General features: G+C 42.1%; 1 protein-coding gene and 1 pseudogene across 4 annotated transcripts in view; one reads left to right on the forward strand and one right to left on the reverse strand.

Moving 5' to 3' along the window:
* Window positions 1-638, reverse strand: part of PPP2R2A (protein phosphatase 2 regulatory subunit Balpha) — an 83,710-nt gene extending 83,072 nt beyond the window's left edge. The window contains exon 1 of one of the 4 annotated variants that reach the window (XM_014845403.3): window positions 34-638. In XM_014845403.3, coding sequence (XP_014700889.1) covers window positions 34-40 — 7 coding nt within the window. In that variant the 5' untranslated portion in view covers window positions 41-638. The remainder of the gene's footprint in view (window positions 1-33) is intronic. The other 3 variants (XM_070505177.1, XM_070505179.1, XM_070505176.1) reach the window with 3 other exon arrangements.
* LOC106834034 (macrophage metalloelastase pseudogene) lies at window positions 569-27,852 on the forward strand (annotated as a pseudogene).

Genomic DNA, 27,852 nt, shown 5'->3' on the forward strand with positions numbered 1-27,852 from the left:
CTTGTCAGTGGACGAGGGTGATTTCTCCTTTACCTGCCATGTTGCGCTGCAAATGGTGACCCTGCTGGGTTCCTCGGGGTCTCTGCTTCCTGAACTCACCCCCCTCACCTGGGGATGGGGGGGTAGAGAGGGCGGATGGCGGCGGATGGCACCTGTGGGGGGAGGGGGTGGGGGTCGGGGGAGAAGGAAGGAAGGCGGGGCGGGCAGACTGGCCAGCAGGATGGTGGATTTCACTCTGGGGCTTCCCTGCTCTTGCTCTTTCTCCAGCAGCGGCGGCGGCAGCTACGACAGCGACGGCGGCGGCAGCGGCAGGGGCAGGCGACTCCACTTTCAAAATGGCGCCGGCCGGCCTGGCTAGTGACGTCACCGGGGGCGGAGCCGCCGGGCTGGGCCGGAGGGGCGGGGCGGGCGAGGGCCGGGGCGGAGAGCAGAGGGGGAGGGGCGGGGAGCGGCCGGGCGGGCTCCTGACCACGCCCCTTCCTCCCCCGCCCCCTCGCTGCGTCCGGGCCTGGCCCGGGCTGGCCTGCGCCGCGCCCCGGCTCGCGCCCTGCTGAGCGGGTGTCCTGCGATGCCCTGTGCCCCGTTCTACTGGTGCCAGTCCGCGGTCCTGCTGCGCATCACAGGGTCCGAAGCCCTCGCGCCAGTGCCCAGACTCTGGGGCGGGCTCAGCTCGCAAGGATTCATGGGGTCCTGTGTCCTTTTGGAGAATACCCGTATTGCTACTTAAAATAGTGACATTGTGGGTTAGCCCTGAGGCCGGTGAAAGAAAGGGACGGTGGTGCAGACTGGCTGCTTAGCCAAGGTGACAGTTCGCGGATCTGAGAGAGAGGTATCTGGACCGGTTCCATCCGGGTGAATTAAATTACCTTCTCATGGGCCTGGGGAACTGTGGCAAGGGTCCTTGGTGACAGAATGCAGTTAAGAGTGGTTTCTAAACAGAAAACGGGAGTTTGCTAGTAGCAGAGTATGGCTGACAAAGTGGCCCATATTTGGTATGTGCAACTAAAAGTGTAAAAACAGTAGTTAAGAGCTGGGCTCTGAAGCCAGGCTGCCAAATGCTGACTCCACTTGTGAGATGAGGGTAACAATCCTACCTTATAGGCTAGTTTCGAAGATTAAGTAACTTAATTTGAGTGCATGATAAATGTTAGCTGCAGTTATTGTTAGATTTGTATTTAAAGCATCTTCAATAGAGTTAAAAGGTATAACGAAGAAAGTAAACTGGAGCCACTAGTCATCAGCCAAGACGGGATGTGCACTTTGTTGAAAAACGCACTCATGAGACAGTCACTATATAGTGTACACTTTATGTATCTCATTAATCTCCACAATACTCCCATGAGATAGATATCTGCATTTTACACATGAAAAAACCTGCAAAAACCTCCAGAATTTAACATTAAGGCTGAAAGGAGTGATAAGGCATTCAGAGACCAAGGGGAAATCTATAATATTTACTCCTCCTCTCCATCATCTCCACCTTCTACCTTATTCTTGATCTCCAGAGCAGTTCAACTGTAAAACAAGTATCAGAATTCCTCTACATAGAGCCAACCCTGATGGCCTAGTGGTTAAAGTTCGGCACTCTCACTGCTTTGGGGCCTGGGTTCACTTCCCAGTTGCAGAACCACACCATCTGTCTGTCAGTTGCCATGCTGTGGCAGTGGCCCACCTAAAAGAACTAGAAGGACTTACAACTAGGATCTACAACCATGCGCTGGGGCTTTGGAGAGGGAAAAAAAAAAGAGGAAGATTGGCAACATATGTTAGCTCAGGGTGACTCTTTTCCAGCAAAAATAAAAAAGAAGAATTCCTCTACATGGGACAGCTGTACCATTGTATTATTATTCCTCCCAGACCACTCTCTAATTATTAGGGCAATGTGTCTCACTTTACCAATGAACAAACCAAAACTAAAAATCTACCCTGTATCTGTCATCTTTCAGCTACTTGTACAAACAGGTACAAACTTCAATGCACTGTGTGCTGTATTTACTTCTATTTTGGTTTATTTCATAAGTGTTTTTCTCAGGATATGTCTCTACAATTCGTTTTCCTTTTCCTGGTGAGAGCTCTCCACCTTAACCAGAACTCAGGGGGAAAAAGAGAGAGAACAGACCATTAAACTGGAGGACTTGGCATCCTTGTATGCAAGTCATTCTTCTCTTTTGTGCTTCAGTTTTTGCCATGTGTAAGATTTGAATCTTCACATATCCTGAAAAATGATTTGGTCTACATCAATGACTTGTTCTTCTTAGGAGCCAATAAAGCTTGCCTAGAAACTGGGATAATTGTAACAAAAGTTCATATAGCACTGGCTATGTGCTGGGCACTCTTCTAGGAATACTATATAGAGTCTTGAGGGTACTAGGTGCCTATGAGATGAGCTGAGATGGATCTGATAATCAAGGATCAGTGCATCCTGGTGCCCAGGTACAAATGACCTGGCAGTTTCTGACCCTGAGCAGTCATTTCAGCGGAACACAAGCTGCTTCCCTTTCTTCTGAAGGGAATAGAGGCCAGGAGACCCAATAGCCCAAAGGCAAGAGTTGCTCTTGTCTATTTCCTTTTCCTTATCTTACATTCTATCTTCAATCCTCTGCACTGGGGCTTCCTTCTCTATCACTTCACAGAAATGGTTTCCGTCAAGGTCGTTCGTGATGTCCATGTTACAAAATCCAATGGTCACTTCTTTGGTTTTGTCTTTCTCTATTTCCCAAAAACATTTGAAATGGCTGATCACCCCATCCTTATTGAGACTCTTCTTTCTTGACACCTTATTGGTTTCCCCTCAACCTTTCTAGCCACCCCTTTCAGTTTCCTCTGCTGGCTCCTCCTCCCAGACCACCCTCTAAATTTTAGGGTGATGTGTCTCACTGGCCTCTCTCCTGGATCCCCTCCTCTAACTGCACACTCTCCCAGGTAACCTCACTTAGTATTTACAGGTCTTTGCAGATGTAAATAATATGTATATTCCAGTGACTGCAAAATCTAGTCTCTATCTCAGTCCTCACCCCAGAACTGCAGACACACACACCTCTACCTGCCTCCTTGACATTTCTGCAGATGTCCAATAAGGATTTAACACAAGCCTTCCCAGAACACAAGTCTTGATTCCATGTCCCCTCTACCTTGGCTGATGTTGTCTCTTTGCCTGGAATATCACCATCCACTCACCCAACCCTGCCCCAACATTCCCACATGCCCATCCCTCTTTCCTTCCTCAGCCAGTAAAACTCTTTCTGGTTTTTTTAAAAAACCAATTCAAATGTATCTGCTTCCAGGAAGTCTTCTCTGATATTTTTTCCCATTTTCTACCCACCTTAAGCTGGACTGGCTGTGCTTCCTAAATATTCTCGTAAAATCTAATGCAGTTCTCTCTTACTAGATTATGTTTAAATTATCTAAATATGTATCCATTATTAGCTTGAGTTCTTTGCGGGTAGGAAGTATGTCTTATTCATCTCCATATCACCAGCCACATAATTTGTTGCATTAATGGATAAATGAATAGATCTCTATGGCTTGGGAAGAAAACCAGTGAAATGTTGGCTCCTTAAAGTGTGCCATATCATAAATGTTTTCACTCACTTTTATTATCCCTGGAACAAAGAGGCATTTTACAAGTTATCTTGGTCATTCTGTTCTACATTTGTTAGGCAATAGTTGGTTAAATATGTAAATTGCTTATAGATGGATTCATCCCAACTACTTTCAACTGGTCCTTTGTTGCTGAATACGTGTTAATCCAAGAGAATCCCATAGGACACCATTCCCTCATCCACATGATCCACATACTATGATGCAAGCATTTTTTCATGTGAGCCACTAGCCAGAACTTCAACAATGACCACATGTAAGATGCACCAAGTAATAGTTCCCTGGAGAACTGAGTTCAGCATAGGCACACCAAGAGGAAAACTCCCTCTGGGTTTTCCTGGAGGTGTTCTCCTTCCAATCTGAGCTGAGAGGCGCCAAGTATACCCATAATCTCACCAGCAGAATGGAGCTAATGAGACTCACTTGTGGGGTTTTCCAAAACAGCTTTTTAAAGTATATTATACGATGAGAGGAGAATCACTTGAAAGATGTTCTTTTCCTTGGAGTTGAGATGAACCCAAACCCTCCTCTACACTAAATGAGAAGCAGCATGGTTTAAATGCTTCTCTCCACTAGGCAGTTAGAACTAGGGGTGTCTAAGAAAGACCATGAACTCAAGGGGAAAAGGAGAAGTCCCTGATTAGAAAATGATATGGTTTAAAATGTTGGCAAACCCACCACAGCCATGCTTTCTGACATGGAGCAGATGCAAGGACTTTACAGGGAACAATTATAAGCAGTTGCCAGCCCTTTATATACTTTCTTAATATCTACAAATTTGGCCTGGATGGCAGTTTTCCAAAACTCTGCAGAGTCTAGACTATGATGACAACTCACACCACAATTTCAAGGTGTAGAACTCACTATCAAATCACCAAACTATCCTACACTAGCAGGTGTTGAAGAAAAAAGACAGTGAATCCACCAGGCAGATGATTATGTAGTCAAGCGTTTGTAAAAACAGAGGAAATTGCTTGTGCTTTATAAACAGGATACAAAATGCAGATACAATATGATCACTAGTGTGTACCACAAACAAACACAAAACACGTAGAGCTGAAAAGACGGGAAGGAAATGTACCAGGTGCTCCCAGAGGTGTCTCTGGGCAGTGGACAAGGGGCCATTGTTTCTCCTTTGATACTTGCGTTTCTCCAAATATTCTGTAATCGGCATATATTAAGGGAAAGAATAAACTTAATTTTAAAAGTCTATTGTAATGCTGGTGTTAGAACATGATGATAAAATCTATGTTATAGATTTTCCACATTAAAGTAAAAGTTGAAGTCCATTATAACTGTATACACAGATGTGATTTAATCCATGGTTTTACCATAAAACAGAGAAATATTTTGTGTTGGTCTTTTAACAGTGTGCATACTTAAATATGAAGGAAAGTTTAGTAAATGCATGTCATTACCTTCTGTTTATAATTACAACCAAAAATCTTGTTTTATGCTTTCACGGGAGGTACAGTCTATAAATATATAACCTGAATATCTCTTTGGTGTAAAATGCAAACTTTATGAAATTAAACATTATCTCTGAGATCTGTTTTCAGTGTTGCTTATTAAACGATCATAAATGTCCCATAATGTACACAAATTATCCAAATAGCCTATTTGTTTGAAGTATGAGTCTACTTCCAGGCTATAGATTTTTTAGGTGGCATTTGAGATTAGCTGTGACACTGGTATGTGTTTTGTGCCTAAATAACAGAAATATATAGGCTCAAGGCTGGAAGGAACTTTAGCACTAAGTAGCCCAATTCACTCGATGGATACTTGAATTCCCTATTCAACATGCCTTTACTTAAAAACTTCCAAGTAACCAAGTAACCAAACTTCCTCTATTTTGTATGTGGGTTGCCACCCCAGCATGGCTGATGAGTGGTATAGGTCCACACCCAGGATCTGAACCTGCAAACCCAGGGCACTAAAGCAGAGTGCATGCAACTTACCACTATGCCACAGGGCTGCCCCCAGATTATTCTGTTTTTAGACAGCTGTAATCACTAAGTAATTCTTCTCCATATCATACAGAAATGAACTTCATTGCAACTTTCTTTCTGCAGACCTGACTCTCCTGTTTGGAATCTCTTTGACATGAACACAAAGGTCCTTTGGATATTGGACTATAACTCTGTCTCCCACGTTTTCTCTTATCCACAATAATCAACTCAGCTTCTTCAAAGCGTCCTTTCTTATCCAGCTTTGATCTGTGCATCAATGCATTATCTCAGTCAGTATCCTTTGCATATGGTCTACCTGTTCCAAATGCCTCCAGTAGTGATGCCCAGAACTAAATGTAATGATTCAGGCCCAACAATTACACATCTGAGTAAAACTGTTACCTACCCTCACCTGCAAACTGTAATTCCGTTAATGTAGGCATGAGTCCATTGGATTTGACAATCTCATGTTGTGATCTGGGCCCTTTACCATGCATAGCTGTTAATACACAGCTCCCTAATCTTTTTCCCAGTGTCTTATTTTTTGAATTGATACATAATCTCTGGAACATAGTAGGAACTTGATAACTATTTGAATAAACAAATGCAAGTTTTTATCTTATTCTCTATTAATTGTTTTTCATAGTTGAAATTTTATTGGTTACAATTTGATGATTGGTTCATAGAAACTAAGAACAATTTGTTCAGAAAATCTAAAAAGTCAAGTAGTTGTAATTATTTCTGGAAAATTGTTTCAGTGACTCCAGCTTAAAATTTGGTAGCAAAATGTTATTTAAAGGAGGGTTTCAAATGTATTATCTTAAGCCATCGATAAGTGGTTACATCTAAAGTCCCCTGAGTTCACGATTTATTATCAGTAATACTATATGTATATGCCCCAAAATTTATGCATTACACGTTAACAAATTATTAGGAACGAGTAGACTACCACAACCAAACGTGACAGGTAGCTCACATGTCTGATAGGGGAGCTTTTTAGAATGAGAACTTTTAGGTTCTCACTCCAAAGATTCTGATTTAGTAGGTCCTTTAAGAAGTTTCCAACCACATGATCCACCAATCCTATTTCTGAGTATATATCCAAAGGAAATGAAGTTAATACCTTGAAGAGATATCTACACTCCCATGTTCATGGCAGCATTATTCACAATAGCCAAGACATGGAAACAACCTAAGTGTCTGTCAAAGGAAGAACAGATAAAGAAAATATGAGTTATTTAAAGGAATATTATTCAGCCTTAAAAAAGAAGGAGATCTTGCCATTTGCATAAACCTGGAGGACATTATACTAAGTGAAATAAGCCAGTCACAGAAACAAAATACTGCATAATTTCACTTATATGAAAGTCTGAAAAAGTCAAACTCATAGAAGCAGAGAGTAGAATGGCAGTTTCCAGGGACTGGGGGAAAGGAGAAGTGGGGAGATGTGGGTCAAAGTGTAGAAAGTTGCAGTTATGGAGGATGAATGAGTTCTGGAGATCTAATGTGCAGCATAATGACTATAGTTAATAATGCCATATCTATTATATACTGAAAACTTGCTAAGACAATAGATTGCAGATGCTCTCACCACACATGCACATACATGGACACAAAACAGTAACTGTGAGGAAATGGATATGTTAATTAGCTTGACTAGTAATCATTTCACTATATACGTATATCAAAACATTATGATGTGCACCTTGAATAGATACAGAATTTTTATAAAGAAGTAAACTTCCAGGTGAAGCTGATGTGCGGTCAAATTTAAGAATCATTGACTTATCATATCTACACATTTGATCAGCATGGTATAAAGTGCCTGACTGAAGTCATTAATAACAAATGTTGGGGGAGAGGATACTCAGAGCATACCCACGGAGCAGGTTTCTCAATCTCTTTTCCAGAAGATATTAAGTATTCTGTGAAAAAAGAGGATTCTACAGTCAAAAAAATTGGGGAACACTAGATGCATAAAAGAGTTCTTTACTCTGTAATTTTTTTAGTAGACATCGTGAATCTGCAGCTGGTGAGGTTTAACATGAAACATTCCCCAAACTCATAGGACAAAAGACACTGAGCCACTAACAAGCATTACTTGAGTATAATCATTCCCAGTGAAGTATTAACTTAAATGAAGAAGGATCTAAACCTACATTTTTTCACATTTTCCTCATAAATAAAAGAATATTTCACTGATAGGCCTTTCTCCTTTCATATTTCCTTAAAGATGCTCTGAGGTTCTTTCACTCATAGGCAGTGATGCGCTGGAACCAGCTTGCACTGGCTCTCAAGAGCTGATTGTTAATTTATTTTTTAAAGGTATGCTTTTTGGTGGGGAAGATTGGCCCTGAACTAACATCTGTTGCCAATCTCCCTCCCTTTTGTTTTTCTCCCTGAAGCCCTCCAGTACATAGTTGTATAGCCTAGTTGTAAGTTCTTCCAGTTCTTCTATGTGGGATGCCACCTCAGCACGGCCTGACGACGGGGACTAGGTCCACACCCAGGATCCAATCCCATGAACCCTGAGCCGCCAAAGCAGAGTATGCGAATTTAACCACTCCGCCATGGGGCTGGCCCTTGGTTGTTAAATATTTAGGAATTTTGAAAGGTGGTTTTTAAAAAGTCATTATTAAAAATTAAGTTATATAAACTTACAATTAAGTTATTTATATCGTAAAGGTAATAAATACTCAGGTCTCATCACTCCCTAATTATTTTACTATTTTCTGTGCTTTTGGGGTAATTTACATCTATTGTAGCTCTATGTTGGAAACTGGTCATGATGGGAATATTTGCACCTTAGAAATCAGCAAATGCTAGAAACCAGGGCTCCCCCTAACCCCCGCCAGAAAGCTGGTTGTTAAACATTTACCAGCGGGTCACTGCCCATGGATTCATTGACTTCCACATAAGTAAATCTCTGCCCTACAGTTACACTCTGCTCTCCTTCCTAATCAGTAGATTTTTACCCCAAAGCATTTCCTCCCGTTGACACATTCCAGTTATGATGACCCTCATCTCCATGATGAATCTGAACTTTTTATTTTATTATTTCAGTTTTAGGATGTTTACTAAAATATGCCTGTACATCAAATGTGAACCTTTTTCTCTTGTGATGGCAAAATAGCGATGTTAGAATATGTATAGTCATGAATGAAGACTGACCAATCAACATCAAAAGAAGTCTGTTTATAAATAAAGATTGTTTTTGAGTTGCAATAAGGATCGATTTGGATATGCTAGAAGCTATTACTTATTCATTTCTAACCATACTGCCAATTAGTATTGCTCTCACATTTTCTGCCAGCAGTCAGTCCACAACTCTGCCCCAATGTTTGATAATGCACTTTAGGACTTATTTAAGCTATTGTTTCTGGGCTTTATCCTCATTTTGGACATCCATTATATTAGGTTTATTGTGTCTTGGCATTATCCTCTCTCTCCTCATATCTAGCTCAGGGCATTCTGTAGCAAGCCACGAGAAACTCTTTAGTGCTAACAGTTCTTCCGAGCCTCCTGGCTGGAGATTCTGCACTGTCCTTCATTATTCCACTGGATTCATTGACAACACTGACAAAACAGTACTTCCTTGAGTCCTTGGCCTTGGAACACTCAACTCTAAATACTAGATCTTGTGGTGTGCCTCCCCCAGATCTTCTATTCATCAGTTCTGAATTAGCTACTTGGATAGGCTATTGGGTCTGGTACATTCAAGAACCTAGGGATCTTCTAATATTGATTGCTGGATCCTGTTCTACCATATCCAAGTCCTGTCCATGTTGCTTGTAGGCCCCTCAGAGCGACAGTTTAATTGTCACTTAACCATCAGGAAGATAGCCTTTGCTATTGACACACACTTCACAATGTCCCACCTCAACAATAGCACTTCTGAATTCAACCCCTGGTTCAACACTGAGTCTGCCTTAAGCACTTAAAGCCCCTAAAGAGTACGCCCGTGCAGGTCTTCCTGTGTTCACTTTCCAAATTTTTAAAGGCGTCCAAGTCCTGCTCATTTCAGTTTTTACCGTAATTCAGGTTTCAAATCGCATATTATTATTCATGACAACAAAATCAACAATAATATTCTGCATTTGGACCGTACATTAGCTTTGTTTGTGATAAGATAAGTGAGGACTCTTGTTCTAAGAGATTAAGGCATTTGTTGTTAAACGCCCGGTAGCTTGGAGTCATCCCTCTAGTTAGTGGAGAGGCTGGGAGCTAGGACCCAGTTTTTGGCTCCCAATCCACTCAGTCTAGTGTTCCTGCCGTTATCCCACCAAGCTGATATCTCTGCTGTTTATCTTGGTACTATACTTTGATCTGGAGCACTTACAGAAGATATGTCCTCAAACACACACATTTTAAAAACAATCAAAATATAACTGGCTGAGTAAAAATTCCTTGGGTGTAAAACATGTAAACTCACTTATGAGGCCCCAAAATATGGCCTGGTATGACTGTACCCCTCATCTTTAGAACAGACGTCCCCCCCCAAAAAAGGTTATGAATGCTTCCACAAACACTTCAAGATGGCTTTAGAGAAAATTGAAAGCTTAATGAATCAAATCCGGCTTATACTTAATAAACCTGCAAAGACCTCTCTGACATGTTATGTCGGTAGCTTTGCAATAAAAATTTAAATGTAATAACTTCTTAATTTGGAAGGCAATAAATCTACAACAAAAGTTAAACTTCAAAATTGCTTCCAGCAAGGGAAATTAGATGAGACGCCACTCTTCAAATGCTATTTGAAGCACCACCTCCACAATCTAACCTCCTCCACCACAGCAAAGTTCAGAATCCCCACCAAGCTGCAGAAGGAAAAATGTGTGATTCTTTTGGCGGTCACATGAGAATGCTATTGAGTGTCCCTCCTATGGTCCCGAGTGGAGTCCTTTCCAACCTAAGTGGATTTCCCTCCAGCATAGGTACCTACCTCCACAATTTAACCTCTTTATTCGCTATAGGCTTCATGGCCCCAAGCAACTCATCCAGAGCAAAATACTGCTTTGTGTCTGGAGAAGGAGGCTAATACAAATCAAGACAACCTGATACAGTAGTAATAGCTTCAACAAAATTAGAGACGGTGCCACAGCTAAAGTTGTGACACATCCAAGAATGAATGGGCTTAAGCTATTTCCATATAGCAAAAGTCTACAGTAACAGCAAGCTAACTGAACAGTACCAATGGCTAGTAAGCCACTAAATTTAAGATAATTGAATTAATCAGTTACTATGTTTAGAAATCTGAAGATGAGGCAGCAACAGTTGGGTGGACATTGAAGTATTGACAATTGAAATTTATGTATTTTATAGAGATCACATAACCTTGACTGTGTCCTGCTCCTGACTGGTCCCAATCTTAATTACAAATGGAGTCCCAAAAGCCAATCTCAAGAGTTTTTAATAGGACTTCATTCCATACCAGTGCAGAGAGATCATAAAGGGGCTTACCAAGTATCTCAGAGTCTGGTAACTACCTTGGGCCGCTTGGAAAAAAAACAGATGGTGCAGGAGATACATAATTAGCCATTTGGAGACAGCACTCCTCTCATGTAAGGAAATTGCATTCTGTTCTTAGAAGGTCCCAAAAGAATAAATTTTTAACACAGGAACATATGAGCAGCGCCTACAGAAAACTGACTAGAGGTGCCATTGTTGTTGCTGACTACTTTTGGCAGATCTTTAAATCCTGCCTTAACTAAACAGGGCCTAATCAGGAAAGAGGACAGATCTGTCTTTTAATAAGCAAAAAAGTCACAGAAATCAAAGCATTGCCTTCTCAAAAAGGAAACCTGTTGAGGGAAGAAGAAATAGTATGCTCACTTGGGAAGCGACACTGCCTCTCTGGGAAAGAGAAAAGTCAACTCAGAGAGGCTCCCTACAGGGTGCAGATTTCATACACAGAAACTCCACAAGGAAGGAAGCAGAAAGCGAGGCATCATACACACATCCGAGACCTTGCTACCACAGCAGGTGTGTTTGTGAAACTGTTCTCTTAAGAGTCTATGCGTTACCCTGTGGGAATGCTAGAATCTAGAAGAAAGGAAGGAAAAAGAGAAGTAACAGGAGTTAGAACCAGGCAACTTTTCTTTGGATTAACAACTTGGCATTCTCAACTGGAAAAGCTGGCAGATGAGCCGAAGGTCATTGAAAAGCTACTAAAAGCCACTGTCCGCATAGTAATATTATTGATGGTAGAATTACCAATAAGGGGCAGAAGAAAGATGGCAAATGGGTTTTAGAGAGAAATAAGTCCAGGTTTGCCTGTTGTCTCTTTTTACTCTCAAAAGTATCTGGGTTTAGACGATAAAGTGTATGGTGAACTTATTAACGAGTGACAGTAGCTTCCTCTGCTCACCTGATCTCTCTTGTCCACAGGAGCCCCAGGAAGCCCGGCATCATGGAGGATAAGAGAACACTCTAAATTCAGGAGACCTGAGCCCACACCTGACCCTGCCACCACCCACTGAGACCTCAGGCAGGGGCATCACCAACATGGGTTGCTTTCTCATTTATAAGATGAAAGAAATAGCACTCAAGTATCTCAGTGGTCTTTTCTAACTCTAAAATTATGACACTATAGGAAAAAAACTTTTCTTTTTGCCTACGCAATCCCACCTACTCGTCTTCACCCTATTCTTCACCTCCCACAGATGAAAGGAACATCACTCCTTAGATGTTTCTGTCTCATCTCTGGACTTCCTCACTCATGCAGATTTAACTGAGTCATCTACCTCTTCAAAATCAGCTTTCTAAAAATTTTTTTGGCCACCACCACCTCTTTGTCTTCTGTTCTTTTGGTAAAGCACACTCATGAGATTGGATGGAGTTTAATAATGAAGAGCAGCTTTTGTTTGATTACTTCTGCTTCTTTTTCTCCCCATCATAACCTCTGAGTCAAATGAAGTTTTTCTTAAGTGGTAGTTGAGCAATACATTTCTTGGTGAGATACTAACAACATGAGGGGAAAGCCAATTATCAGCTTAAAGAGGAAAATGTTATATCCCATGCAGAAGACACAGAAAGGAAAATACAGGGTTTGTGAGGGGCTGGAATGCCCAGATTAACTGAATTATTCTCTTCATTATGGAGAGGCAGTAGAATACTGTTTCTCAACCTTGGTTGTGCATCCAAATCTCCTGGGAGCTTTAAACACTACTGATGCCTCGCTCTCATCCTCCAGAAATTCTGATTTAAGTGATCTGGAGTATGGCTTTGGCTGCACATTGGGATTTTTTAAAAGCTCCGCATGTGATATGCCCAAGGCTGAGGCCCATTGCAAGAAGAGAAGTTAAAAATAATGGCAAAAATAATTGGATCCTGTTAGACTGGCTATAATTACCAGGACAGAAAATAACAAATGTTGGAGAGGCTGTAGAGAAAAGGGAACCCTCATATACTTCTGGTGGGAATGCAAACTGGTGCAGCCACTATGGAAAACAGTATGGAGATTCTTCAAAAAAACTAACAATAGAAATACTGTCATGACCCAGCTATCCACTACTGGGTATTTATCCAAAGAACTTGAATTTAACAATTCAAAGAGACTTATGTACCCCTATGTTCATTGCAGCATTATTCACAATAGCCAAGACATGGAGGCAACCCAAGTACTCATCAACTGATGAATGGATAAAGAAGATGTGGTATATATATATAATGAAACACTACCCAGACATGAAAAGAGACAAAATCGCCCCATTTGCAACAATGTGGATGGACCTTGAGGGTATTATGTTAAGAGAAATAAGTCAGAGAAAGATAACAACCACATGATTTCACTCATATGTGGAAGATAAACAAACACAAAGGCAAAGAGAACAGATTAGTGGTTACCATAGGGGAAAGGGGTTGGGAGGTTGGCGTAAGGGGTAAAAGGGCATGCATATGTGGTGACTGACAAATAATAATGTACAACTGAAATTTAACAATGTTGTAAACTATTATGACCTCAATAAAAAAAAAGATTAAAAAAATTGGAATCTGAGTTTCATCTTATAAAGGTGTGGCCCTGGAACTTTGCATTTGAAACAATCACCATGGAGATGGGTCTCAAAGAATTTTGGAAACAAGATCCATTCCAGAACTTTCTTTTTCTAGCTCCCCCATGTCTATAGCAGGGTAATCCTAACTTGAGATCAGTGAACCCCATGCTATTGCATGCAAAATATTCTATGCATATGTAAATGTACACTGTTGGGAGCAGAGGGTCCATAGTTTTCATTAGATTTTTAAAGGGGTTCATGACCCAAAATACTAAGAACATCTGATTTATTGAAAAGAAAAAGGTCATATGAGATATTTATTTGGGATAGCAAATATCCTTATGTTGATAGAATACTGGTCCTTTAAGGTTATTCCTCATGAATCACGGCCCCTGCTTAAAAAATTATCAGTTGCAATGAATTTGTACTTTGATTATGCCCTACACCCTGATGAAATGGGGTTAATACTACCCGTTCTGTCCCACAGCTAGTAACAAATGTTTTGAAAAAATAATACTGCTGCAAAGCAGGTGCTGCTTGTCATCCTCGTTACCATTATTACTGGGCTAGAAATTTGAGGTGACAATAATACAATTGGATGTATTAGGATGACAATACTAGAGTTGAGGGAACTGGAGTATAATGCAATTAAATGTGTTCTATTTCTATTTATTTACAAAGAGTTTCCACTCACTTAAAAGTTGCTACTGAGAACATGACCTCTCTCCTAAGTGCTTGTGGGAGACACGTTTTTGAAGAAAGGCAGAATAGTTACTCCAAGTGTTGAAGATGACGAGCAGGCTGCTTTGGTTTTATATGGAACAGTCATCCTCAGTCCTCTTTGTCATGGGAGTGAATCCCTCTGCAGAGAGTCTGAAAGCCCAGTCATGAAATACGTGCCATTTTATACCACCTCCATCAGCTGACACTCCATAAATGATTCCATGCTAAATACAAGTCCTACTGGTCACCAAAGGGGCCCCCTCCCCCAGGTCATGCTTGCAGCTGTGCTTCAAGCGTTGGATCTCAAAGGAGGAAGAATTTGTCCTTCAGTGTGAACTTCAGGTCCTTCCAGAGAACCTGACTCTATGGTCAAAACCAAAATGTTGATGACCTTCACCATGTTACTCCAGCTCTTATTAACTGATGGAAGGAGCTATGGTATTTGTGCATGTCCCTTTCATTTTTTTCAGTCAGCCAAAGCTTTGCAATTTCGAATTTCACTGTTAAATCCTGAATTTCCTTCTGCAACTCAATGGCATGCACTTGCTTTGCCTGCAAGTCTCCAGGAGGCCCCTCTTCAGTCCCGCCATGGGCAGCAGTGTTGAAGGGTACGCTCTCCTCTGCCACCAAGCAGAACATCCTGGGGGACTGTACAGCCATGTTACTGATCTTGTCTGCCTGTGTTGGCATCAGAAGTCACATAGTGACATAAACAAAGCATGGGGGGACAGAAAGGCAGACACGTGACACCCTCACCAGCCCAGAGGAGTTGAACATGTTTCTGTAAGTGTCAGAAACATGATAAAACTGTCAGAAGTTGACTGAATTGCCTATATGTTGTAAAATGTCACAGGTTTGTTGTTTTTTGGCAACAGTGTAAAAACTGCAAAATTTTTCATCAAAATAGAAAAGAAAAACAGAATAACTATGAGCACACTGATATAATTTAATGGATGATCACAGCACCTTCGCTGTCCCATTCCCACCTGGCTGTCGCCACTGTGTTTGTTTACAGATCTGCTCACAGGCTTTGCATTTCTTTGCGCACAGGTTTCTGACTCTCCCTCTCGACTGCCCTGCTAAGAGACGCTGAATCTCTTGAAGGTTTCCCTTGGACCCTTCCTCCCAGTTACTTGGCCTCTCAGCAGATGCCCTGCCTACTGAGTGGGAGGGAGACAAAGGAAGATCAAAACACTGACCTGGGAGAGAGAGAAAAAATATTTGCGGGGGTGTAGAAGTCCCCTTTTGTCACCTGATTAGTGTGTCTCAAATGCAAAGAGGACTAATGCGCCAGCCAGCCAGCCTGTTACCCGGGACATCAATCTAAAAGGCGTGTTCAAGCATCGCTGGAGGAAAGTTGAACAATCCCAGCCAGTTAAAGCAGGTTTCTTACCTAATTGGTGAAAGATAAATCAGTCCTGCTACCACCAAAGTAGAGAGTGCCCTGGAAGAAATACAAACCTTTCCTGGTTTTTGTACCCCTGATACCTTTAGCATTTTGTGACACATGCAAGTTCCAGGTGCAACTTCATTCGGGTCCTGCCCTGGCCTTGAAGGCAGCTAGCTGACAGTTGCATGAATAATAGATGACATCATCTTGTTTACTTGAAACAACTTATTTTTATTTAAATTTGAAACTATGCTATCTGCCTTCTAAGAAGTTGTCTGGCTCAGAAATTCAGAAAAAAAAATTTGTGGCATAAATCTCTTATTTGGAACATAAAGAGGTACACAATACGTATGCATCTCTTTAAAAAATGCACTTCTCTCTGACCCCACTAAATACCTGATCATGAATACATGGGTTTAAAGAGTGCATGATAGGGGCTGGCCCCGTGGCCGAGTGGTTAAGTTCGCGCACTCCGCTGCAGGCGGCCCAGTGTTTCGTTGGTTCGAATCCTGGGCGCGGACATGGCACTGCTCATCAAACCACGGTGAGGCGGCGTCCCACATGCCACAACTAGAAGGACCCACAACGAAGAATATACAACTATGTACTGGGGGGCTTTGGGGAGAAAAAGGAAAAAAATAAAATCTTTAAAAAAAAAATAAATAAATAAATAAAGAGTGCATGATAACTAGTCTGGCTGAGGCCCTGATTGTTGAAATCAAGCTCTACATACTCACATTATATTAGCCTAGTAAACTAGTCCGAGGACTGGCATCTTTTGAAAACAGTCAAAATGATATGTCGAATGATTTTACGTGGGAACTGTTAGAAATATCCGGTATAGTGTGGTCTATGTTTTGTCCTGTGCCAGAATCGTCTGGAAAGCTTTTCTCTTTTTTTTAAGAGCAAATTTATATGTCCTAGCTCAGACCTACTGAGTCATTCAGAGATGGAGTCCAGGAATCTGTATCTTTGAAAACCCCAGCACAATTCTGTTTTTGGAGAGCCAGGGTTTGAGAAGAACTAATTCAGTCCACTGATCCCAGTGAACCAACCTCACGCACACGAGGAATGTGTGGCCCAGGAAGGCCCCAAGTTTATTCAACATGTGTCTATTGAGCGCCTACTGTGTGCTGGACACTATTCCATGTGCAGAAGCTACATCAGTGGACAGAACAGGCCAGAATCTACTAGTTCAAAGGTTTGTTCAAAGTAATGCATTAGACAATTATTGTGGACCTACGATGTATTTTGTTAAGCTTAGTTCTGGAAATACAAAGATAAAAGAGGCATTGTCCCTGTCTTCAGGGAGCTTCCAGTCCAGCAAGAGACAAGCATAGAAACAGATAATGAGAACCCAATGTGATAAATCCTATACAGTAGAGACACGCACACACACACACACACACACACACACACACGTGGCAGGACAAAAACAGGAGTGGAAACAGGGAGGACTAGAGACCATTTTTGCCCAGGATGCTTTCAACTTCACTCTCCATTTTTGTGTAGTATTATTATTCTGCTAGTACAGCATTTAGTTAGTCATGTGGGAGCTCCTAATGAGATGTTAGATTGGAATGCTGGTTTCTGTTTCTGGTGTCACTTAGAGAATGAGGCCTATATGATTAAACTACAGTACAACTGCGTAAAATTAAGTGCTAAGCTGGGAAGGCACTGATAAAAAGTGTCATTGGGGGTAGGCAAATAGGGCTGTGGACCGGTGGGGGAGAGTCCAAGACGGGAGGGGAAGGCAAATGGACTTCTGTAATTATCCACAATATTTCAGGCACTTCACATCTACTACTTTATTAAATCCTCATTTGAATCTTCAAGGCAGTCGTTATTACCAATCATCCCTCCTTTCATAGAGGAAGATACAGAGGTTCAGAGAGGCTGTGTAACTTGCCCAAGGCCACACAGCTAGTGAGAAAGCTGGCATGCAAATTCAGGCCTCAAAGACTACCCACCTTCGGATTCTCCTACTCCACCTCCCAAAGCCTTGCACTTCCTGAGATGCAACAACAGAACTCAGACCCCTTCAGCAGATCTAACAAAGCTCTAAGCACTACCCTCTGCGCTTGATTACTGACTGGAAGTTGCACTGGAAAGGAACTTGAACCATGCACGGGTGCCCTGAACCTCTAAGCATGAAGCTTTCCTAGGCGTCCTAGTCATTACCCAGGGTTCAGCCAGAGGAAAGCATTGTTTGAGGAACCAGGCGCCTGTGATGGCCGGGGTGAGATAAGACTGCTGACGAATGCCGAGAGGCTGCTGCCGGGCCTGCTCCATTCAGGCAGGAAAATGTGTCACTTCCTCCCAGCTCCTATATCATTTCTCTGTGGGGGAGGAGGGGGAGGGATCTGAGCCTTGAAAGAATTTAGAATGGGTCTGGGTGGGGTGAGGGGAAGGCCAGTCAGAGTGGAAGAGTAGGATTTAGCCGGCTCTGGCAACACCCTATTTAAAAGCTCCAGCGTATTTTTACTTCTTGGCTCATTCGCAGCCTACCCTTCTAACTGCATCCCTGTCCTTTTTTTAATTCAGTGCTGGAATCTCAGCACATTTGCTCCTCCCCCACCTCCTTCTCATATGCAAAATCTTTGCTGCATCTATTTTTCTGCAAAGCTGAAACATTTAGAGCTGGCCCCCCTCTACAAGGCCCCACCCAATAGAAATGTACACACACACAGCACTCAGCGCCTGATTCCCACGGAATCGTTATTTTAGAGAGTCCTGGTTTCGCTAACAGCCACGCTCAGCTGTTTCTCCCTCATTGTCTCATTGAAGAGTAACGGAAGGAAAGGAAAAAATGGGGTTGATGCTGAACCAATTTGAATTTGTAGCAGAGCTACAGGATTTAGAAGAGCATACTGTGTTAACTTTTGTTCTGCAGATGAGAAAACTGGGACCCACAGAGATTAAATGACTTATTCCAAGTCTGACAGCTAGCTAGGGGCAGAACCCAGACTATGACTGCGTCCCCTCAGTGGACTTTGCGCTGTCATTAGAGATGGAGCCAGAAGTGCCTTCGTCACGCAAACGTTTCCAGTGCACACAGCTCTTCTTCCTTCTGTAATTTACTGCATGCACTGAATTGCATCACGTGTACTTTTGTGGCATGTAAGGGCCTTCCTTGCACCCAGCCTGGCATCACTTCTTTCCTCAGACATTCCTGAGAGCTGGGCTTGCCGCTCAGGTGCGTCTGGAGTTTCACTGATGGTAACGCCTCTAACCTCTGGCATTCTGAAGCCACCTAGACTTTGGCCACAACTAGTTTTCTTATTTGCCGTGTAACTTATTTGGAAGCAGCTGAGCTTTCCCCAAAACGTGTTGGGACAATTCTAATTGGCAACGTGGGTGTCAACACTTCTAAACTCACCGGCCAACTTGCATTGTTCGCCTTTCAAAGTGGTTCCAGGAGAGAAGCCGGTTCTCTTCCCAGCCCTCGCTCGATACCACACACACCCAACCCACGGGATCAGAAGGGCTTGTGCAAGGAGAATTTCCTGTTCTGCTGACTCATCTCCTGCAATGAGATGGAAGACAGTTTATATTTTCTTTTCCAGCTTTTAAAGGGAAAGGGAGTCTTATAATTTTGGATCTCTTTGAGATAAGATCAAGTATGGGCAATGCCCGGTACGTAGTAGGACTAAATAAATGAGCCTTGAATGTATTTATGGTGGCCCGGATCGCTGACTCAGCCTGGCGAGCATCAGGTTGGGGTGCACTGACCGGCGGTGGAACACAGCTAAGGGGCTCTGAGCTTCCATTTTGGAGGGAGGCTCTTGAGTACATGCTGGCCGAGAGGACGGTTTCAAGGGGGAATGCCTGGATTTCACTTGTGAGTGGGTAACAGTGCAGCAAACCGACTTGCTATCCCATATGCTTTCTGACTGAGAACAAAGGCATTCCTCTTCTCCTAGCTGAACCTAAATCGAGGGAAGGATGATTCAACTCTGTGTAGGAAACAGCAGGAAATCCGTCAATAGCATGTACATTTGGGAGGCAATGGAGCCAGGCTTTTGCCAAACAATATTGGAATCAAGGGAAAAGAAAGGATCCTGATAAGATTTGTGCTTTTCAGTGTATGTAAATTTTACCTTAAAAAAAATCTGTATATACATAAAATGGTGGACTTGGGGGTGGAGAGTGCATGAGCGTCCACTATGTTCTATTTATTCTCTAAATGTTTGAAATTTTTCGTAATAAAAATATTTCAAACACTTGTATCCTATTTTTGGCTCTCATTTTCAGTGTTTTCTTATGACCTTTATTCCTATACTTCAGCATCTTCATCTGTAATATAGGGATCTCTGAATGTATCACCTCTTGGTAACGATGTTTAGAGGATTTGTGAAAGCATGTATAGGAAAGTACTTTGTAAATTACAATGTTCTGTTGAAATGTGGTAGTCAGGAAAGGCTCATGATTACTTTACCACGGTAAAGATAATCTGGACACATAAGAAAAAAAAATCAAGCCATCCAAATGGTGTGACGGGACAGTCCCTCCCCGAGAATTCTCCTCCAGAAGCAATCACTATTATCAGGGGAATTCTATGGATATGAAATTGCATATTTTCCTATGAAATTCTTGAAGTAACTCGAAACTTCGAAGCCAGGGGTCTCCGACTTGGGAAAGAGTCACTGAGGTGGACCCCAGAACTCCGAATCTCTAACCAGCCTTTCAGTGGCACAGGGATCCCCTGGGGATCTCGTTGAAATGCAGGTTCTGATTCACTGGTCAAGAGTGGGGCCTGAGTCTCTGCATCCCTAACCAGCTCCTACAGACTACCGGTCCAGGGCCGCACTTTGAGTAGCAAGGCTTTGAGGATATCTCACTCTTCCAGGAAAACTGCTTGGGCTTATTCCAAATACTTGCAGCGAGGTAGTAAAGCACATAGAAGTCTACGAATCAATTTCATTTCTTCTGGGCTCTAGAATCTAGAGCAAAAATAAAATCCTCTGTGCCACCCAGCTGGTGCCTCCCAAGTAAAAAAATCACATTTTTGTACCAATATATAGCCTCCAATTTTTTTCACTTCATTGCCCCTCTCCAATGACAACTGATCTCAAAAGCTCTTTTGAGCTTAGCCTCAGATTTTGTGGGCTAAAATTGAAGAGGTAAGGTTCCCACAAATTTATATATGTGCATGAAATTTACATATATACATTAATGAAATTTGTATATATATGGAACTTCGGGCCCCTTGCAGGTTTGTTAAAAGGTTTGTTTAGCATTATTGATTAAAATTTTGGGAAAAACTATAAACAGCACCTCCTTTAATATTTGGAAGAATACCTATGAAGTAATCCAAATTATGCCATGGTGGCATAAAGGTTATCTCGAGCTGAAGACATTTGAGAATCAATAGATGCAGAAAAAGGCTTTCTCTGACCCGCCCCCAACAAACACACGCCTATCTGACTAAAGGCAGAAACTTCTAGGAGTGAGATTGCCCTAACTCCTCTCATCTGGGCAGTTTCCCTCCCTAGAAAGAGACCTCGAATGACGAAACCATAAATCCCCATCTCCAGGGGAGTTTCATGCCCCAGAGAAAAGGAAGAAGACCACACACCCACACACCCCCGTAAACAAACATTATCACAAATCATCTTATCTCCCATTTTGTTCTCCTAAGAGCCCATTTGTCTTTCCTAAAGAAACCCATTTGTTCTTCCCACAGGAGCCTTTTTCTTCCCACTCCGTTTCCCTGTTCAGTTTGTTGTATAAACCCCTAACTTTAGCTGTTGAGTTGAGCGCTTTCTTTGTGAGCTCCTGAGTACCTACTGAATAAACATTGGTTTTTCTCTTACTAATCTGGCTTTTCTCAGTTTAATTCGCTGGCCCTCAAGGAATGAACATAAGAGGGTAGAGGAAAAGTTTTTCCTCTGGGGCACCTATTAACACTACCTCATATATCATAGAAAACTCTTGATGGAGAGCATGTGTTACTTCTTGTCTATTTGAAATTCTTTAAAAAGTTGTGGTAAAATACACAGAACATAAAATTAACCATTGTAACCATTTTTAAGAGTACGGTTCAGTATTATTAAGTATATTCATATTGTTGTGCAACCAATCTCCAGATTTTTTTCATCTTGCAAAACTGAAACTCTGTCCCATGAAGCAACAAGCTCCCAGCCCCCCTCCCCCAGCCCCTGGCAGCCGCCCTTCTACTTTCTGTGTCTACAAGTTTGACTACTCTAGGTACCTCATATGCGTGGAATCTTACAGTACATGGTTTTTTGTGACTGATTTATTTCTCTCAGCCTAGTGTTCTTAAGGTTCATCCATTTATTTCCATTTTGTTAAGAAAATGAATACTCATTCACAGAGATGTTCCAGAGTCAGTGTTCTGTGAGGTTTCCTATCGTCAGATTTTGTTATTGTAAGGACAAGTTTTGGCTTCAGCGTGTGTACGTGTGCGCATGTGTGCATACACGCATGTGCATGCCTTGTGCCTGTCTATAGGGTTGCTTTTATTTTTCTTGTCAAGGTTGTTACTACACCGTCTGAAAGTCTTTAAGTGACTTATGTCATTGTACCTCACACTGTCCCTGTTAAGTCATGAAGCTTAAATAAGTAGACATTCCAGAAACAAGTTAAGTCATCGGTCGAAAGTGAGATTGTAGGGCTGTTGTGTTTGTGGCAGGTTGGCTCCAGTGCTGTTCCAGGGGAGACAAGGTCTTGGCTGTAACCCCTGAGTGGGTCAACTTTCTCATGGTGTGTGTTCTGTGGGCACCACATCCATTTCTAGCCCCTACCCTGCCTCGATTCACAAGGGGGTGCATGACCACGGTAGGGCTGTCTATGAAGTCACCCAAGGCCGTGTCCTATGGGCTCTGGGACAGTGGCATCATCACTATGAATAAGGACACATTCATGTTCCTGGCTTCCTCCCAAGTGTCCTTCAATTTCTGCCAGAAGGGCTGAGAAAAATGAGGCTCCATTTTCCTGGAAATTGTCTTATTTTTATCACTCTGAATGCTAATCCTCTGAGGAGGCAAGGCCAGAGGTCTTCCCCAGGGAACTGGGATGGAGGGCGGTGGGAGAGGACAGAACTTGAGTTAGAGCCCTGGCACTGCCACTCGTGTCCCTGACAGGAGCCCACTTGCTGCCGTGCTTGGGACGTGCTGGACATGTGGTAGACACCCAGTAACTATTTACTAAGAAACATGAGTGAATTTCCCCCTGTGACCTTGGACAAACCAGTTAACCTCCCTTGTCTTCAACTTCCTTCTCTGCAAAACGGAATAACGGGCTAGAAGGAGCTCTGTTTTTCCTCTCAGCTTGAGTATTCTCTGATTTGAGAAAGAACTTTCTAAATTTAACTGTTATCGCTTCTATGTCAGCATGTTCTGGGTAAGGATAAATTCCAAGAGAACAGTTTTAAAAATGTATCTTCCCAGAGAAGTAAAATTGTTTTTCTCCTTAGGGTAACACTTCAGAGTTGGGGGTTGGGCAGAGAAGAGCACAGTTTTGGAGATTAGTCATCAGCCTAGAATAAGAGTCTATAGATGGTTGCTTGTCACTGCTTCAGGTCACTTTTGGGACGTCAGGAATATCTTGGTAAGGAAGACAGAAAGATGCTCTATTTAAAAAATCTCATTATGAAAGAGAGGAATCAATACTATCCAAATTATCCAACAAGGATACTAAATGCTTATGGGCATGTGAAAGACCATCACACTTTTTACAGTTTACTATGCATATCAGTTATACAGGATTTTGGCCAGTTTGTGCTTAAAGCAATTTGCTTTTAAAGAAAAGAAAAAGAGAGAGGGCAGACATCTGTGATAGGCAAAGTTTTCCTTCTCTGATAGGTTGATTATTCTGTGAAGCGCTGGGTAACTTACCACTCCTGCTGCCTTATAGCAGGACAATGAGACAACTTGTTGTGGTTCTATTTTATAGTTGGGACATTTCCGGTAGAGGCAGGCTTGGTACAAAATGAAAGTATAATTGTACTGTTGTTCAAAATGACGTTATTTTTCACTCCTGAAGAAGAGCGTGTGCTTGTTATCAAACCCTAAGAAAGACACGATGGAGCTAGGAGTAAAGGCCCCTGGGAGCCCTGATTTAAGCAGTATCCATTTCTGCTTCATTATCAAACATTTTCATTATTTCACAGCTATCGAAGGAGGCACAGAATTTTGTTGGACGGATACTCAAGACACTTGGCACAGAGCCTGCATCTGGGTAAGGGGGTGGTGACCAGGAGACTGCAGTCAGGTTGAGAAACAGAAACTTGGTTTTCATAATATATTTTTTTATATTTGAATTTTCCAAGGCCGTGTGCATATAGTACATTTTCAACTTTTACAAAGAGCTATAAATCATTGCTCAAGCTGTCAGGATAAAGTCCAGTTTAAAAACACAGACCAACTGTCAACAGGCTAATATGTAATAAAACATAATAAAACTGTACAGAAGAAAAGCCGAGGAAGACGTAATGGCGTGCTGAAAACAATGTTGGAATGGCAGTCAAGAGGGACTCTACTTCTGTCTAGTTTGATCATCTTGACAGGTTATTTCTCTTTTTTGGTCCTCAACGGCCCCACAGAATAATAGGGGGTTGGTCTAGGTCAGTGGTTCTCAATCCCCACCCCACCCCACCCCCAGCTGTATAGCAGAAAAATAGTTTAAAAAAATAGTGTTGCTTGGGGCCGGCCAGATGGTGTAGTGGTTAAGTTCACACGTTCTGCTTCAGTGGCCCAGGGTTCACCGGTTTGGATCCAGGGCACAGACCTACACACTGCTTATCAAGCCATGCTGTGGCAGGCGTCCTACACATAAAATAGAAGGAAGGTAGGCACTGCTGTTAGCTCAGGGCCAATCTTCCTCAGCAAAGGAGGAAGGTTGGCAGCGGATGGTAGCTCTGGGCTAATCTTCCTCAAAAAGAAAAATAGTGTTGCTTGGATCCCAGTTTCTTCTAGTTTCTGTTTTAATTGGTCTGAAGACACTGATCTATCAGTGTTCCTCAACTTTTTTCCCATTATTTCTACTCTAACGAGCCTTTTTAAAGATATATTTTTCCTCATTTTCCTCTCCCATAAAATTTTAATACCACTAGATATACTGTATATCCGTTTATGTATTGTATGTATATCTGTGCTTTATACATAAAAAGAGTATGATTTTTTTTTGTCCATGTTGCGAATTCATGGTCTAGATGAAGTTTGAGGTCCCTTATAAGTTTAACAATTACGTAACTCTATAAGTTTAACTTATCCGGAATAACAGAGGAAAGAAACGAAAAAGAGAAGAGAGTGCAGCGTGAATTCCAACATAGTCTCCACTGGGGTTTGATAGTCAGTTGTACAATATCCACATTGGGTTGGATGTGCCTTAGCAGCTCAAGACATTACACTCAGTGAAGGAGGCAGATGGGGGGAAATGTCAGACCCACATGCAGAAGATCCATCTCACCCCTGGGAATTTCCTGACCACCATAGCTGTGTAGCAGTGGGCAGGTCTGCCCCCCACAGTACTGATCGCCAACACTGGGAGGGGTCAAACAGAGGCCAGATAGAAAAATGAATCCCAGAATTTGTTGGGAATTTGAATTAAATAATCTCTAAGGGCCCTTTTAAACATAATTCTATATCTAAAGCCAGAGTGAGTAATCTGAATGAAAGATAACCCCATCTCCCCTCTCCGGGCTCCCGTGGCAGGTGGATGCATGTTGGGTGGTACTAACGACCTGCACTCGTACTGGGGAATTTATAAACATGTTTATGGTCCTCCTGCTATAAAAGGGGCAAGAGGAAAGCTCAGCTGCTGCCCATTTAGTGGGCAAGACAAGTAACAGCTACAATTCTCAAAGAGTGTGGAATGACTGCCAGTGAAATGTTTTAACTTAAGTCCTTTCGGGCCTAGCCCCATGGCCAAGTGGTTAAGTTCACCTGCTCCACTTACGTGGCCCAGGGTTTCACTGGTTCGGATCCTGGGTGCAGACATGGTACTGCTTGTCAGACCATGCTGAGGCAGCGTCCCACATGCCATAACTAGAAGGACCCACAACTAAAAATATATATATATACAACTGTGTACCAGGGGGCTTTGGGGAGAAAAAGGAAAAATAAAATTAAAAAAAAATTAAGTCCTTTCATTCTGAGGGAATCTTTTATATGTAGGCTGGACCCCTCACAGTAGCATTTGCTTGATTTAACAACGACAACAACAAAAGGCTCAGAAAAGCCTAAAAGTTTTAGATAAGATTTGTAGATACACAGAGTCCTAATTTTAAAAATCAAGCTTGATCTGAGATACGTACAATGCCACCTGTTGTGGGCATGATCCCACGTGCTGGAGCTTCCTTGCCCTCTGACTGAACTCTGTGTGCTCTGTGCTCCTCACCTCATTTTCATCTGAATGCAACTGTGAAAACTTTTTGGTTTAAAGTTGAAGATTCAGGGTCAAAGGAGAGAGTGAGAAGTGGAAGGGACATGTCAGCCTATAAAATAACAAATAGCAGATAAACAACAACAGCAATAATAAATCTGGAAACTCAGGCTGACCTGTGTGCTCTCAAGGATCTTACAATACAATTGGTAAATCAGATCATTTTTATGAAAAGCTAGGTAGCAATATAAGGCATCATTAAATAGGAGGTACAGATAATAAGGAATTTAGAGGTGGGAGTGCTCCCTGAATCTGATGTCAGAGACATTCTGGAACGCTGGGGGTGGAAATACCTGCATCTATATAAGGCAGGAATAAAAGCCAGCTGGAGACTGAAAAGGAACAAAGTAAATTGGGTTAAACTCTTCAAAAGAAGTTTCGAGTGAAGTTTCCTCTCTTAATTCTGGTCCTTCAAGGTGCTGCTTCTGGAGCTGTTCCTCTGCCTAATAGTGCAAGTTCAGAAGAAAATGAGGTGATGTTTGCACAAAGGTACCTGGGCACCACCTTTTATGGCCTGCAGATGGTAAGAACTCTCGTGCTCAAAATAAGAGTCACTAGGGACTTCATGGTGGGCAAAATCCAGGAAATGCAGCAGTTCTTGGGGCTAAATGTGACTGGCAATTGGATGCATCTCCTCTGGCAATGATGTGCACACCTTGATGTGGAGTACCCGATGTTCACCAGTTCAGCACAATGATGGGGAAGTCAGTATGGATGAAATGTCATGTCACCTACATAATCAAGAATTATACTCCTGAAATGGTGTGGAAGGATGTTGACTATGCCATCCCAAAGGCTTTTTAAATATGGAGTGATGTGACCCCTGAAACTCAGATAGATTAACTCCAGTGAGGTTGATATTATGATATATTTCACACAAGGAGCTCACAGGGACGCTATTCTTTGTGATGGCAGAGGTGGAACGATTGCCTGTGCTTATGGACCTGGAGCTGGTCTTGGAGGAGACTCACATTTTGATGAGGCTGAAATCTGATTAAATACGCCAAAGGCTTAAACTTGTTTCTTGTTGCTGTTTGTGAGTTTGGTCACTGCAAAGATCCAAAGGCTATTATGATCCCCCTCTATAGTTATGATGACCCCAACCAATTTCGCCTCTCTACTGATGACATCTGTGACATCCAGTCTCTCTATGGAGACTCATAAAAACACCAACCTATGTCGCATTCTTAACATGATAGAACCAGCCACCTGTGGTCTCAATTTGAGTGTTGATGCTGTCACTACAATTGCAGGAAAAATCTTTTTCTTTAAAGATGGGTTCTTTTGGTGGAAGCTTCCTGAACGATCAAGCCACTTTGAAATTGGAGCCAGGAGTCAAGTTTTTTTTTAAAGATGACAAGTAGTGGTTAATGAGTAATCTAAAACCACAGCCAAACTATCCCAAAGGCACACATTTTCTGGCCTTCCCTGACTCTGTGAGAAGATTGCTCCTGCTGTTTTTAATGCATGCTTCTACAAGACCTACCTCTTTGTGGATAGACATTACTGGAGGTGAGAAGAGAGAAGACAATTCATGGACCCTGGTTATTCCATAATGACTACTGATAAATTTCCAGGAATTAGACCTAAAATTGGTGCAGTCTTCTACTCCAAAGGATACAACAATTTTTTCCAAGGATGTAATCAACTTGAATATGATAAGCTATCCAATCTTGTTACAAAAGGCTGGAAAGCAATAGTCGGTTTGGTTGTTAGGAAAGGTGTAACCAACGGTGTACATCAGTTTACTTCAGCTTATGTATTTATTGCATGTGGGCTTTGTGTCTAA

This window comes from Equus asinus, chromosome 3 (genome assembly GCF_041296235.1).
Source record: "Equus asinus isolate D_3611 breed Donkey chromosome 3, EquAss-T2T_v2, whole genome shotgun sequence".
Taxonomy (NCBI): domain Eukaryota; kingdom Metazoa; phylum Chordata; class Mammalia; order Perissodactyla; family Equidae; genus Equus; species Equus asinus.